The 15,934-nt window shown below is 38.6% G+C and overlaps 1 protein-coding gene across 1 annotated transcript; it reads right to left on the bottom strand.

Annotated features, from left to right (window-relative positions):
* Nucleotides 1–432: 432 nt before the first annotated feature.
* txnl1 (thioredoxin-like 1) lies at nt 433–6,614 on the bottom strand. Its single transcript, XM_063463997.1, has 8 exons — nt 6,327–6,614; nt 5,406–5,502; nt 3,974–4,147; nt 2,406–2,528; nt 1,581–1,650; nt 1,263–1,435; nt 774–878; nt 433–694 (listed from the first exon to the last, which is right to left on the bottom strand). Exons 1-8 carry the CDS (start codon nt 6,422–6,424, stop codon nt 665–667), a joined length of 870 nt encoding a protein of 289 aa, XP_063320067.1. The 5' UTR covers nt 6,425–6,614; the 3' UTR covers nt 433–664.
* Nucleotides 6,615–15,934: the final 9,320 nt, after the last annotated feature.

Raw genomic sequence — 15,934 nt, 5'->3', positions numbered from 1 at the left:
CCTTTTCATTCCAGTAGCTTTTAATACAGTTCATACAGTAGTTGTGTCCACAGGGAATAGTCACCGGGTCCTTCAGGAGAAACACTCAAACATATTGAACAGCAGAATTTGTTCTGATCCAAACAAACAGTTAGCGCTGACATTTCACCTCTCAGAAACACGGAGTGCAAGAAACTTTATCACCGAGAGGAAAGAGCAAGTGGATTTTCAGGTTATGGCTGATACCTGTGAGAGGAACGGTTTGAGTGGTGATAAAACTGAAAGCACATTTTGTTTTCCATTTTTCAGGTTGCAGCTTGTCATGCATCAATAAACCAATACCATTTGTTCTGACTGAATAATAGTGAATAATAGTGTAACCTTTCAGCAGCCATGTCTTCGTGCTGTTACTACTACTACTAAAAGAAATCAAGACCGACGCACATGCCTTTGAAAAAGGATCGTGTTTTATTTACAGAGGTTCCATCAGAATTAAAATACAAATGATTTATAGACTCCACAGGTGGAGCATTCATTCAGAGCTCGAGGAGGACAGTTGGAGGCCCTGTGTGTGTGTTTGTGTTTGTATATGAGCATCATGTGTGTGTGACAGCTTTGGCAGAGAGGGGGAAAGTCCTTGGATGCATCTTCAGCCTCCTCCTCATCCTCCCCTTCGTTCTCCTGCTCAGTGACTCTCGCCTTTCTTCCCTACGACCTGTGTGGGGACAAAACATGGGTGAGTGTCAAACACTGCTCTACACAAATGAGCACAGGCTGCTGCAGCTGCTCCTCACCCTTTTGAAATCGTTCATGTTAGTGGCCTGCACCGGAGTGCCTATGAATGTCAGGTAGTTGATTTTTGTCGTCTCCTCGTCTCCTTGGTTTGACTTAATGAACAACTGAAGAGGAAAAAAAAAGAAAATGCATTTAACAATTCAACTAAAACACACAAAAAATGTTTTTCTTTAACTATTCATTGATTCTGCCAGCGTGCAATGTGTCCATAGGGCGACCCTTCCCAAGCTACTTCTCCAAATTCCTCCAAGAGGGAAGTCTTTTTCCTATAACTCACAATTTTGGCGACTATCCCACAAATAAATCTCTAAAAGCTTTTTCCCCTCACCTACAGGATTTACTTCTATTGTATATACTTGAGCATTTTTGCCGTTTGCATCACGGCCTCTTCTGCTGCTCATTAACAACCTTCTTAAAATACATTTCTAATGCATTAAGATCTAACCGCAGTAATGTTTCAGAGGTACTGTTGGTAGTCAGGTCCTTACTGTAACACTCTGTACGTTCTGAAACTTGACGTAGCGCAGAGGAATCAAACCGTCTTCTTTGTAATCTTCCTCAGACAGCTCCAGAGTCTGAGTGGCTTCGCTCCGCTCTGCGTCGTCGAATCCCATCGACCGAGGGAGATTGATAAACACCTTCACCACCTTAGGGGCTTGGGCTGACAGAGAGTGAAAAATAAAGAAAAAATGAGACACAAAAGGAAGAAGATGATTTTTTTTATCATTCGGAAACTGACAAAGTTCATGTCAGCGCCTCCAGATGCTCCAGAGGCTGTGATTAATGTCAGCAGGAGAAACACTCACCAAAGTCTGAGGACAGTAGTTTCATAGAGAAGAGCTTCACAGGCTGATTGAAGGCGATCGTTATCAACAACTGGACAAGATTTAAAAAGGAAAACATCCATCAGGTTGATGCGCCACATATATCAAAGTTTATTAAGGAGGTAAACAGAGAATGAGAGCAGACTAAGGGTTTCAGTTAGTTTTAGCTTTGTTTCAGTTTCCTGAACAAACCTGAGAGTTTCAGTTTATTTTGTATTGTTTGAAAATGTCTAAATGTCGAGTCTGTTAGCTTTAGACATTATGATATGGGTGGGATTTGTTAAATCAATAAATATAATCAGCAAAGCCTCTCGTGCTGGTTATGTTGTCTGAAATGAAGACATTTGTTGTATATTTTTGTTTCATTTTTATAAAAGCACAATACGTTTTAGCTAGTTTACATTCCTGTTTACAAGTGTCATGAACATAAAGAGAAAACAAAATCGTCCAAAATTCAGGGTCCAAGCACCTCTAATTCAAACCATATGCTAAAAATTGTTCTCTCGAGTATTCAGGAGACAAATATTAGAAAGAATAAGAAAAAACAATTATCAGGAACACCACTTTAAAAGTATCATGATTACCCAGATATTTTATATGAGGATAAACCCCTGAAAATGTATTGTCACATTTTAAGAGATCCAAACAAATTAAACACGTTTTTAAGAGACAACTCATCTATTAGGCATTCTCAATGTGAAAGCAGCTTCTTTGAGGAAATAACATCCAGGCTGAGCGGGGTACTGATTTCGTGAGAACTTTAAACTTGTAATGTTTAAACTTCCCGCGTGAAGCGAAAACTCGAACCTGTTCATCGCAGTCAGACTCCAGGTAGGACGAGTCTTTGATCAAACAGTTGTCGAAGCCGCAGTCGTCACTCTCGTTGAGGCACTCGCAACCGGCTTTGTTCACAAAAGGCATGAGGTCCATCTGAAACACAGCAGAGGAGGCAAACTCATTTATTCAGTTCAAACTTCGTGTATGGCTCGATATTTATGAAGCTGGATTCATCGTAGTGGTTCATGTGTGTACTGCAGCAGGTTTACATACACATTTATTTAACCTTTTCATTCATCTGTGGCATAGCTTGCACGTGTTTTCACAAAGAGTTGGGCTGCTTATGGTATTTTTCTATCATTTCTTACTGAATCAGAGAGTATTACTGTCGAATCAGTGCTTACATCAGTTTAGTACAGAGTATGGCTGGATGATGTTTAGTTTTTGAAACGTATGAGTGGATTATCAAGATAAGATTAGACAGTATTATTAATGGTGACATGATGTGGTGGTGATTCATCTGAACACTAACTCAAACTTTAAAGGTACATCTTAACTTATAATGTCATAAGTGGCAACAGGTTCAGCCGCTGTGAAGAAAGAAAGCTGACAAAACAATGCTTTTTATCACAGATAACAGTTTGTTGGTCTGTTTTTGTGTGGACTTTGTATTTTATAACTTTATCATTTATTCAAACTTAACTATTAAGACACAGAAGTTACACATTAAGACAAAATAATTAACTTGTTTAGGAAGCAGTGGACGAAACAGCTCCTGTGTCAGGTGAGGTAAAACACACATTTTTTGTCAATAGTCTGGTGGTTTAGCACAGTGACTTCAGTTCCTTGTTGGAAAGAGCTGCCAGCACTGGAAATAGTGTATATGTTATGCTGTCTGTTTGGGGGCGTGGCCCACTGCCATCTACCACAAATAACACACCAACACTGATGAGAACCCTCAGTAAAGCCTTAAGGGTACTAAAAAATCTAAGAATGCCTTATTGGGTTTGATGAAAATTGACATAAGAACTATTAAATATGAACTTTAATGGCATTTTATTTTAATTAAAAGTTCATTTTTAAAAAACAATGCTATCCGACATGCTGCTTTTCTAAATAATACCACGATGAATATATATCTTACACTGAAAAAAATACAGAAATATGGGACAACTGGATTGACTCACACCTTTATTGGTAGTCAAGTTGGCTCATGATGCACTGGTCCAACTTTTTCAAATGCTGATGTAGAGTACTGATCAATAATCACAGTGAGAAATAGCTTTATTTCTCACTATGAGGAAGAGACTGAACCATTCTTTACACCAGGCTCAGCTTAAACAGCTTTTCTAACTTTGTAAAATAACTCAGGAGAAATGTAAATATAGGGGAACGTACTGAGCTGGCATTGATAAGCAAAAGCACATCCCTAAAGGAGACAATGACTAATGACCTTTTCCCTAACTTCGTGACTGCTGTCTTCAACTAGCAATAAATGCACAGATTATTTCTTTATTTGAACACTGCTGATGGCCAGCGGACAATCCAGCTGTCCTCTCATCAGCAATCGAAAGCCATCAGGAACATTATACACTCACATATCCCTTAGGAATGTCGGAGTCCTCGCTATTTCCAGGGTCGTTCTCTGTGTGCTGTTTGATCTTCTCCTCCAGACCTGCAGCGTCTGCCCCCTGGTACTGATCGACCCGCACCCGGTTCCTGAAGAACAGGAACGTTGGTGTCGCTGAGATGTTGTTGGCTGCGGCCGTTGCCTGAGGAAATTAGAAAAAAAATATATTTAAAATTCAGAATATAATCAGACTTTAGTGCAACTAAACTTGCCTGTTTGGGTCTCACTATTGACCGGCACCACGCATGTCTATTATTTCATAACCCCTGACAGAAGCATACATTTCTGCTGCTCTGACTCAGCCTGCAGAGGGTGATGACGACGACTTTAGGGATTGAGGACGATCAGTAATATTGTCAGTTAGGTCACAGTTAAGTTTGAGCTTGTTTCCCATTAATAGACGAAAATCAATATTCATACTAAATTTGGTCTGCTTCCCACCCCCTCCCCCTTTTGGTTGTTTTTTTTTTTTTGTATTAATTTCATGAAACCATAGAAATCATCCATCAGTATGACAATTCTTTGACTTATAGGCCCCCCCAAAGTACTCCATCTGGGCTGAAATTTGGAACTTTTAACATTTTTTTGTAGCCTTTTTGAGCCCTCGTGACTTCATAAGTGCAGGAGACATCCCAATTAAACTTTCAGGGTTGAAAAACACGACACAAAGTACCGTATGTGGTACAACTGCTCTGTGGGCTACTCTTGCTTGTGTTGTTGTAGATCCGTCAGCTGGCCATGGAGAATAGCAAAGAGTGTTAAAAAGAATGAGTCCTTATAAATCTCCCATACATGCCATTTTTCCCAGTCTTTCTTATTGTTCAATCATGAACTCTGACCTTAACTAAGGCAAGTTAAGGCCAACCTGAAGTTCTTTAGATGGTGTTCTGGAGTAATTTTGCTGCGCTGGCCACTCCTGAGAAAGTTCAGCACTGTTCCAGGTTTTCTCCATTTGTGGATAACAGCTCTCACTGGAGTCACAAAGCTTTCGAAGTGGCTTTTTATCCTTTTCAGACTGACAGACGTCATTGACTCTGTTTCTCAGCAGTTCTTGAGTTTCTTTAGCTTGTGGCATGATGTCTTGCTTTTTGAGATCTTTTATCTTACTTCACTTTGTCAGACAGGTTCTATTTACATGTCTTGACTCATCAGGTCTGACAGTAATTCAGCCTGGGTGTGGCTAATGAAAATGAACTCAGCTTTCCAAAAAATGCGGCTAATCCCACTTAATAAGGGGGGCAATTACTTTTTCACACAAGGCTATGTAAGTTTGGGTGGCTGTATTTACTCATATTTTTATTCATTTTTGTAGAGAAAAAATACAGCGCTTTTTCGCAGCACTGTGTTTTTCTTGTTTCAGGACTGCACAGGATGTCAACAACGTGGTGAATCAGACTCACCTGACAGACGTGAACATCTACTTCGAGGAAGACGACCTGTGGGTATTTGTTACTCAACATGTTGAAAGCTGGAGCTATTCTGATGCATGGCCGGCACCTGAGGAGGATGGACAGAGCAGGTTAGCGGTCAATTCTAGTCTCACGATGGATCAGTGCATCAATTGTTTCAGCACTTGTCCTGCAAGATGTGATGAAAATCTGCCACACACAATAACACTGCTCAGTGAAGCTAATACAAGCTTAACTTACTCCTTTATTTATTATAATATCATAAAGACCTTTAGTAGAATGTAAAAATAAATGAATTACAAGTTTTAATGTTGGTCTAAACTTTTCATTTAGACCTCTTTGCTGCTGTTGTAGGTACGTGAGTTTACCCTCAGGACAAGAACCCAGCATTATCATCATTTAATGTGTCCCAAAAGAAAGACATAACCTTTAACTTTAGATACTTTAAACTGATTGTCATCACTATTGATCTGCTGTCTTTTCATCAGCTTAACAGGCCTACAGATCAATCAAAGCCTCTTACAATCAGAGTGTACATAAATGACACAAAGACCAGAAAACCCGCACGTAACAGATGATTTGTTATGCTAGTGGTAGTAGTTCTGCTTTTCATGAGGACAATGCTACAGTAGAGCTCATTCTATTTAATCAGCCAGCTCACTCACACACATCAGCAGCCAAGTTGCTGTAATACTGCCGTGTCATTGTAAGCAGCAGCGCTAGTGAGCTAACGCCTAGCTCACTGCTAGCATAACGCTAGCATGCCGGCCGTAATTACAATACTATAAACGCGGCCGGTGAGAAAAATATTCAGCTCATGTCACCTCCTCAAAGCAGCTAAGCGACTATCCCTGAATGTTTCTCAGTCATATCCCGAAACTAAGGATTAAGTCTCGAGGGGCCTGAGCTTACCCGGCCATTGTGAACTTCACCACGGCGAGCCTGGAGCCGGCGGCAGCTAGCTCCGGCTGGAAGTCCGGGTCGCTCCCGATCACTTTAACGCCTACCATGGTGCAGTTTGCTGCTGCGATGTGAGGCGGTTACCCGGGTGGTGTTCACAGCGAACAAACAGGGCAACCTAACAAATATACAGTGTTTTGTTTTTAGCCTTCTGTCGGTGTGTTAGCCGACTAGCCGTCCGGTTCCGAGCCACACACTACAGTTACAGTGCGTTGCTCCAGGATGTGACTCCTGATTGGCTGCTACACAACCGGAAAGGTAGGGCTTTCTTCTTCGTCCTCGCCGAGTCAGCTTCCGTATGTTATACTGGCCTCAACAGGTTAAAGAAAGAACAACAAAAATTGTAATTTTTAGGGAAAAAAGGAGTGCAAACCAAATCAAATCAAACACTGGTCTCATAAGTCAGTAAAGCATAAATAAATAAATAAAGGACAAAAAAGGAAAATGTTCTTTTTGATCCAAACCTCACATGTTGCACATTTCATTTACTTCTCACCACTGAATTTTGTAGAGAAAATAATGGAGTGCTCCATAAATTTAGCTAAGTATATATGCAGTGCAAAATGAAAAATAACATGGCCATTATTGCAATAAATCAGTAAAATTAAATCCACATACATACATACAATACATTAATTAAATTGAAAATTAAAAAAAGAAAAATTAATGAAATTAAAAGGCAAAGTACATGAACAATAAAGAAACAATGAACAAATGAAGAACATGATGAAAATAACAAAAATGAAATAATTAAGAAAAGACAATTAGAAAAAAGAAAATTCATCACAACACACAACAACAGACTCATAAATGCTAACATTATTATTATTAGTAGTATTAATATCATCATCATCATTATTATCATTATTATTATTAATATTATTATTATTATTATCTTAGATATGTTGCAGCTTTTACCATTTTTTAGCCACTTTTAGGCCTTCATAGTAAATAGTAGGTTGGGTGTTATAAATATACAAAAAAAACAACCCATCATTATAATGAGTATTTGTAGAAGAGCTGAGCCTCATATTAAACCGATCAAAACAGATTTGTGATTGACAGGGAAATAAAGCACATACATTTGAACTTTAAATATTTTGTATACTTGCTAATCTGTAGAATCTCTTTAGGTGGCACTGCTGTAGAACAACGGAGGAGACAATCAGCGCTGGCAGATCAATCAGAGCCTTCACTTTAATTTTAGTGGTAAATAGGAAGTTTAGAAAAATCATGTACAGAATCACCAGCCAAATCTAATAAAAATCACCCAACATTTGCAGTTTGATTCAGAAATAATTACACTTCTTCCACGCCTCTCTCTTTTAATGTCTCTGTTATTATGTATTTAAAGGATGACTGTACAGTGAATGGTATTTGTAGTTTTCTAACCTGACAAAAAGTCTTTCACCGGGGCTCAAGACTTTTGCAGAGTACTGTAAATGCCACTTCCTGTTCGAATTCTTTGGATCTTATCAAACTCAAAAGTTATAAAGCAGTCTAATTGTAGATACTGGATGATTAAGTAATACAGAAAAATGTATGCGGGTGTGTCAGTGTGCTGCCTCATAATGTTTCACAAAAATAGGAAAAGTTCAATAAAGGCATTCACTGAGTTTTTATAGGTTTGTATTTTCTAATTAGTTTTTATTGTAATTTTGATTTGAATTTGTGAATGTTGTTCATTTGTCTAACATTAAAGTATAATGTATAATGTAAAGTATAATGTTGGACCTGCTTTGATACATGACTGCTTGGACTAACTTTAAGTTGCTACTATAGGAGCCTCCCTTTAATCAGATCATTTGAAGAGGGACCTGCTGCTGTTTCTAAAATAAAGGGCCATGTGTGTCATGCTGTAGTGCTGACTCATTTTGATATGGGCCATTGCAGGCTTGCTAAGGCCCCACCCCTCATTAGGGCTCTGGATAGTCTTTAGAAGTAAGCGGATCGATCAGGACATCGATGCCAATGCTGGTATTGGTATCAGACTGATACCAGTGTTATAGGACTGATACTTCGTTTTTTACCTATTTTTGTCTTGACTGTCGTGACTGTTTAATTTATAGCCTGCAGGGCATTTAAATAACACAACATTAGTCCTCTTTGTAAATGTAAATGTGACAGGTACGTTTACATTACAGGTTTTCAAAAAAAAAAACCCACCTACATTAAAAGTTGAAAGTTGTGTTTTGTTGTGTAGTAATTGTAGAAAGTAAAACTCCCTGTGATTTAGTGGTTATTAAAATGTGTTCAGAATTTGCAAATTGACGAACATTCATCAAATGACTTACGCTGTCTTTAAAGGTCAAAAACATTGGCATCGGTATTGGTTTTACCACCACTGTGCACAGCAAGAGTGGTTTGCCCCACTTTTCCCCACTACAAAGACCCCGATGACAAACCTCGGCCAAAATGTTTCAATATAAGAGTCCCTTTAAAGTGGATGAAAGGTCAATAAAATTCACGTAAAGGCGATCAAAAGCCCGACACGTTTCATCGTATATCCAGGCAGGTAGCATCGCCCTTTGAGCCACCACATGGTCTAATTAGAAATTCAATTAGACGCCTTTACCTGTCCGTCACGTGACCAGAACACCTCCGCGCCCACTTCCGCAGCTGCAGCCTGCCCCCACGTCTGAACGCGTCGTTTTCACTTGTTATTTTTGGGGCAGGAGGAGGTCAGACCGGTCCGGCAGGTTTGTGTGGACTAAACCAGGTGAGGCAGCGGGAGAAGAAGGGCGGGGAGCCGCTGCCAGACACTGCACAATCAGGAAGAAGCTGACAACATGGTGCGGTGACAGAGCGCTCCGGACACCGACTGAGAGCAGGATTCACCTTTTTAATACTAATCTGACGAGGAAACGAGTAAGTCGAGCTAAAATATGGACGTATAAGCGTTGCTTTGCGTACTTTGCTGTTTGTGAGGTTTGTAAGTGTTAAAGATTGGGCATAACCTGAGTTTCCCCTGGGCGGCTCACCTTTCCTCTGTTGTCGGTTAAAGTTTTCCACTGAAAACTCCTCAATGATCGCGAATGTTTTGAAATAAGGGTCTTTTTGTCCTGTCCAAGAAGAGGTTAACTTTAAAATCTCTACTGCATATTTTAGCGGAAACACTGCTTTAGGCTACTTACAACAATGATTTTAAAAAGCTGCTGGTTCTGTTTGAATGATGTCTGAATTGTTTCCAAATTTCTGGGTAGTAACATTTACTTTTACGTTTCTTTTGTTTCCTGTGAAGGAAGGCTACATGCTAGAAACTCCCAAGTCAGTATCATTCAACAATTTACAACTTTAAAAATGATCATAACATGATGATGCATTAGGAGGAATTTCCCTAACAGGGTCCAGTTGCTGTCAAGTGGAATCTCTCTGGGTTAGGGTATATTCAGTACTTCTATATATTTTTTTATATACCTTAATGTGTTCCCTAGATTTAAAATAAGCAAATAAATAAAATTAAGCCCCATGGGCATGAAAACATGGGCATCACCTGTCTCGTCACAATCACATTCTTCTTCCTGGTTGAAATCAGATAAATTTGAAGCTTGCTGTGGATTGTTCTGCCCACTGTGGCTCACATCCGTGCTTTTCTCTGGCCCACATTTGGCCTTCACTAACACTTTTAATGAAGTTTGAGTGGTGCAGTCTCAGCTTTGCCACAAGCCCACAGTGTATGGGACAAAGGTCCTGACATTTGGGCCACACCTGTGGGCCACACCTGTGCCATACAACACCTGCCAGTGCCTTACCTGAGCTGTGGGTCGCTAAAAGTAGCTGCAATTAGGACCAAATACAGTCTGGATTGTGTTTGGATGGGCGACATGTCTTTATTATGATTTTTTTTAATGTGGTATGAAATTGTTTTCATGTTACATTTGTGATACCCAGACCAACTTGGAGGGCTGGTAAAAGTGGCTGTGTTCCACAATAAATACCAGAATGACTAAGGCAAATCACAGCTGCGAAAATTAGCATACGTTTTCCATTCCTCGTGTTTCTGTCTTCGTTCAGTGTCTGAGGTAAATGGACACGTGTATTGAACAGATGTGTCCAAAAAACCCCAGTGTATTACACTTTAAAAATATCTTTTTATGTGCTTCCAATGAAATATTTTGCCTTTGCGCCACAGTTTGGGAATTCTGATTGAAATCCATAAGAATAATGAAACTTGACTGAGGTGAATTCCAGAATTTGGCTGTCACAGAAGACAGAAAAATTAAGCACTTAACTTAAACATCACATCCTCATTTTATGGCTGTATTAAAAACTGATTTTAAAACCTGGGTTTTCAGCACGTGTTTACTCTAAAGAGTGTAGATTATAGAATAAAAGGGGGATTACCAAGCGGACTGAGTACATTTATACTTCATCCTGGTGTTATGGGCAACTCTGTATCTCTTTTCTTTGTTTACCTGTTTACACTATTTTTATTGTATTTGTATCTACATGGTCAACAATCAGTGACGTCACTTAAATGGACCAAGCCCATGCAAGGTTAATCTAGACAAGCACAAAACTGAAGCCCAGCTATATGGATGCATTGTGTGATTATAAAACCTAAGGCTTTGGTTAGATGCACGTCAGCTGTGACGAGGGCTGGCACTACGCTCACTAAACCGGCATCTGAGCTACATATACATATAACAGGACAGTGGCTCAACAGGCTCAGTCCCACGTGTGGTTAGATGTAACAACCCAGCGTTTTTAGTGTGCAGAGGACACGTATTGTTTCATTTTGGAGTGTGACTTTTGAATGGCTTGAAGGTTATTTATTCAAACAATGAATAATAGAGGGTTTTCAGAATGACTCCAAAACACTATATTATTTTCTTCATTTTAAATAAAGTATCCTTGTGTCCCTTCTAGGGCTCCATATAGATTTTAGTCGTGTTGAAGCCACACCATTTCCTTCTTTATAAGTTGCGTAACCTCTCCATGCTGCAAACGTCTCACGGTCTAACATTTGATAGTAAAAAAAGTGGAGCCCTTTACATATGGCTACTATATAAACACGTCTTGTCTGCAGTTAAAACACTGTGATTCAAGCCTGGACACCCTCAATTGTGGCTACTGTTGTATTTGTGAACACAATGGCGGCTGGTGGGTACACCCATCCCAGCCAGCCTGGATGTTTTTTCCATAAACACGCAAGGAAGTTTTTCCTCAGCAGACGCAGCAAGTTGGAGTCTCTTTGATTAGGGAAATATTCGCACTTCTTATGGAAATTCCTGACCTTGAAAGCACAGACAGAGAATTTGAATTGTGACTTGAAAGGCAAATGGACAGAAGGGTGATGTGAGGTCAAGGCTTCACGAAGGCTGTTTTAAATTTGTCTTCAAATTTTCCATATGGACGATCAGACAGGTTTCACTTACTCCATCTGAAGCTTTCTGTCCGTGCTGTCACGACTGTCTACCTGCTTTTATCCATGATTTAGGAGTCTGTTCTTAAATTAGTGCTTTATTCAGTAATATCACTGATTTTCATTCATTTCATTTTATTTTTTGCCCTTCTTCTTTTATTAGGTTACCATGCTTTCTCCCCCCAATACCATCTATGTTTAAGCTTAAGAAATGTTTCCATGGCTAATGTTTGAGATAAGTGTCAGATTTAACAATGTGACGACACCGGGAAGTGTTTTGTGCCGGTATACTTAATAAATCCAATGTTTGCTACTGAGTTATCCTCAAACATCTGCTAAAGAACTTTCACAAACATTATGACAATGAAACAGGAATAATAGGAACACATAGGATAACAGGAAGGCTCACATCTGTCTTCTTGTCACCATGAAAGTGAATCTATCAACTTTTTCTCTCCTCTCCAACACGGAGTCCATCTTTAGGTATTTTAATTAATATTTAGGGTAATTACTAATCGCTTAATTACTCCTTGAACTGATAATTAGGGAAATAATGTTTTAAATTGGCATATAAAGTAAGGAGTACGCTTCATTAATCGTGCTTAATTCCTTCATTAAGCTCTAAGTTATTTGCATATCCAAACACACCTGGTCCTTAAACTGTATTTCCCCCGAGAGATGCAATGGCCCAGCTTCAATAGTTTTGCTATATGGGGGGTAATTTAAAGAGAGTTTTAAAAGTGTGGCCTGTAGCCCAGAGATGGCTATCCTTTAATACAGATGTTTATTAAGACTTGGGATGTGAGTTCTGTGTTATTCTGTTTTTAGAAGACACACAAAAATGAATGTACACTGGTTTTTTGTTTTTTTTTTCATTCACTTTCAGACACTTGAAAACTAAAACCAAACCAGCAAAACTCTGGAAATCACCAGAGACTAAACTGAATTTAAATAAATGAATAAATGAATTGGAAAGTGTAAAACTCTAACAAGGTCATTACAGGCTCCGTTTAGTTCTCTTGCAGACTTTTGTGACCGCTTGCCCTGATATACTCACTGTGCCCAGAGGGGAATGTAGCAACACCTCTGCCGGTTCACCTGTTTTGCTAAAGCGGCTTTGTAGAAGCTTTTTAATAAATTATTGGTTTGATGGTTTTATTTTTCCTTTGTGGCCCTCAGTCCCAGACTCTTTAAAATCCTTCTCACTCATCAAGAGCCCCCGATTTAAGAATGTAAACTGAGTGTGGGTATCTTTGTTTGACTTGAGGCCTCCCTATAGGTCACTCCAACCAAAACCACTTCTATTCAGAATCTTTCTTAATCAAACCTTGAGCTGTCTTGAGGTTTCAGTCATCGCTCACATGTGAGGAAAGGAAAACAGATGCAAACTAGGAGTCAAATAGAATTTGACTGCGTAGGATATGAAGTCGATGCCTGTTTGTTATTTTAAAATGGGGGGAAAAGCCAGTTATTGTGATTCCTGCCACGGCCTTAGAGCGTCATCTTAATCCACAGAAACGTTAAACTCCTAGCGGTACAGTGGTTTGCCCCAGGGCCACTCAGTTCTTCTATTTTATATGGACAGAGAATTCACTTTCCCCAAAAGACTTGCAAACAGAAACATGTTTTTCAAATCATCTTACATCTTTTATCTTTAATAGAGAAGTTATACGAAGACGACATCTCAAATGTAGACACTAAGATGCTGGTTGTTTTATTGAAAATAAATTAAAAGTAGAAATGGGACAACATAGCAAACTTATCAGTTTCTTGGAGGGGAAAAATATACTCAGGTCATTAATGTGAGTGGGAACAAAAAAAGGAAGTGCAGAGAGACTGCACCTTTCAGGAGTACAGATGGTGAGGAGTTTGCCAGCATGTTGGCAAAACATGAAACATTTCTCAAAGTACAGAATTTTCATAATCTTTGCTACCTTTTACCCTTTTTTTTTAACCTCTTTATTTTATTTATTTAATGTGCATATTTAAAAAATGTGTTCAGTACTGCCACTCATGTAAACATTAAGAGCATTGTGAAAAAGAAAGTGTGATGGAGGACAAACTGTTGAGCAACCAAATTCCTATATGAAACAGTGATGGCATAAACCTGTGTGGCTTTAAATATGAGAACTCCTCAGATCTTATTCTAATTAAAGGATTAAGGTCTTTAAAGTGTTCTTAATTTAAATCCAAACGTGATGATGATGCTTTGAGGTCATAGCGCCTAAACTTTGGAACCACCTTCCTCGGCCCGTCACGTCGGCTGAATCAGCCGCTTGTTTTAAACGACTGTTTAAAGAAACAAACAAACTTTTATAGATTAGTCTTTCTTTAATCATTTACCCGTTAAATTTGGCTATAGCATACACACATATGGAAGCACGTATTTGTAAATGAGTAGTAATTTTGGTTTATGTGCATTACATTAATGTATATTTTAGTGACTTTTTGTTTTATATATATATAGATATATAAAATATACATTTCATAATGTAAACATAAGTTTATTTATTAAATGCTTTCCACTTAAATTAGATTATTAAGTGCCATTTATAGCCAATACAGAGATACAATAATACATACAAATAAACAACTGTTTTTAAAATGAATGAGTAACAATTCACTAAAAATTCTCAACAGCCTGTTTAAACACCCGTCTGTGTCATCACAATACAATCTACAATCATCTAAACATCATGACACAAAAGCAGGAATAATATTCTCCCGTTGAGCTGAGGAGACCACACATTACAGTTTACAAATGTTACTTAAATAATTAAATAATTTACAAATGTTACTTAAATAATTCAAACAATCAAACTGATTTTTGAAAAATGACCTTTTTATGATTATTTATTTATTTTTTTTCTGTCTCAGTTGTTTTACATTAAAATACAAAGATGGACTCTGCTGATTGAAAAGAACTGAGTATTAAAGAAGGTGTTAAGGAAGCAGGAATATGGTGAATAGTTTAGGTTTGTACTGGAATCTAGCACTGACTCTGCAGAGAACAGGCAGCCATTGTTCAGGTTGGGTTTTTTGTATTACAGACATCGGCTCACACAGATTCCCCTCAGGTGCTGCAGAAACCCGACTCTGTGTTAATGCGACTGATCGCATCTATTCTGTCTCAATGTTCCATAGACACAAATATCTTTCAGGTTTTTAAATGAGGTCAACCAAATTGGTTTTGTTTTCTTCCCCCTTTTTGACTCTGTTAGCAGGAAAATCAGAAATGACTTCCATAAGCGTTAAATCAGGTTTAGGTTAAAATTCAAGGAACAAGTGATTTGGTTTTGTGGATTAGGGCTCAGCAGTACCACAGACTTGTAAAATAAAGGCAAAATCTCATTTTCTTACAACCAATTATGTTTATTTAAAAATATAAACAAACGAAAACTAAGAACAAACCTTTTCAAAATGCCCAAATTCACATAAAAAAAATGTTTCTTCTCAACATCTAAATTTGAAAGTCAAACCTGTTAGTTTTACAGTTATTGCTAATTGTTTAGAGCAAAAAATTTGCCTTTCTTCTATGTTTAATATGTTTTTCATTTAATGAGCAGTTTTTCAGCATTTGAGTGTATTCTCCTTATGTACAGTTTTGATCAAAAGTTTTATGACCACTTGAAAAATGGCAAAAAATCATATTTTGCTTGGTTGGAACTTAACAAGGTTCCAAGTAGAGCTTCAACATGCAACAAGAAGAAATGGGAGTGAGACAAAACAGTACAATTTATCGAAAACAACGCTTAAACTGAAACAGGCTGTTTTACAGCTGACCAATAGTTTAGGACCACATGCCTTTAAAAGGCCAAATCTGTGCAAAAATGTGGATTCATTGTCATTTTCTGTCAGGTAGTCACACTGTCATGACGTACTGATAGCAAAGGCAAAAAAACTTTCCCTTTCTGAATGTGGTCGGTTGTTGAACTGCATAAGCAGGGTCTCTCACAGCGCGCCATCACTGCTGAGGTCAGACGCAGTAAGACAGTCATTTGGGACTTCTTAAATGATCCTGAGGCTTATGGAACAAAAAAGTCAAGTGGAAGACCCCCAAAAATTTCACAAGCACTGAGCCAGGGATCCAACTGGCTGTCCGTCAAGACACTGGACGGTCCTCGACCCAAATTAAGGCCGTTACTGGTGCAGACTGCAGCCCCATAAACATCAGACGGCATCTGTGACTGAAGGG

The sequence above is a fragment of the Pelmatolapia mariae genome, linkage group LG20 (assembly GCF_036321145.2).
Source record: "Pelmatolapia mariae isolate MD_Pm_ZW linkage group LG20, Pm_UMD_F_2, whole genome shotgun sequence".
Lineage (NCBI taxonomy): Eukaryota > Metazoa > Chordata > Actinopteri > Cichliformes > Cichlidae > Pelmatolapia > Pelmatolapia mariae.
The sequence above is the reverse complement of the archived record's forward strand: the minus strand, read 5'-3'. Positions and strand labels throughout refer to the sequence as shown.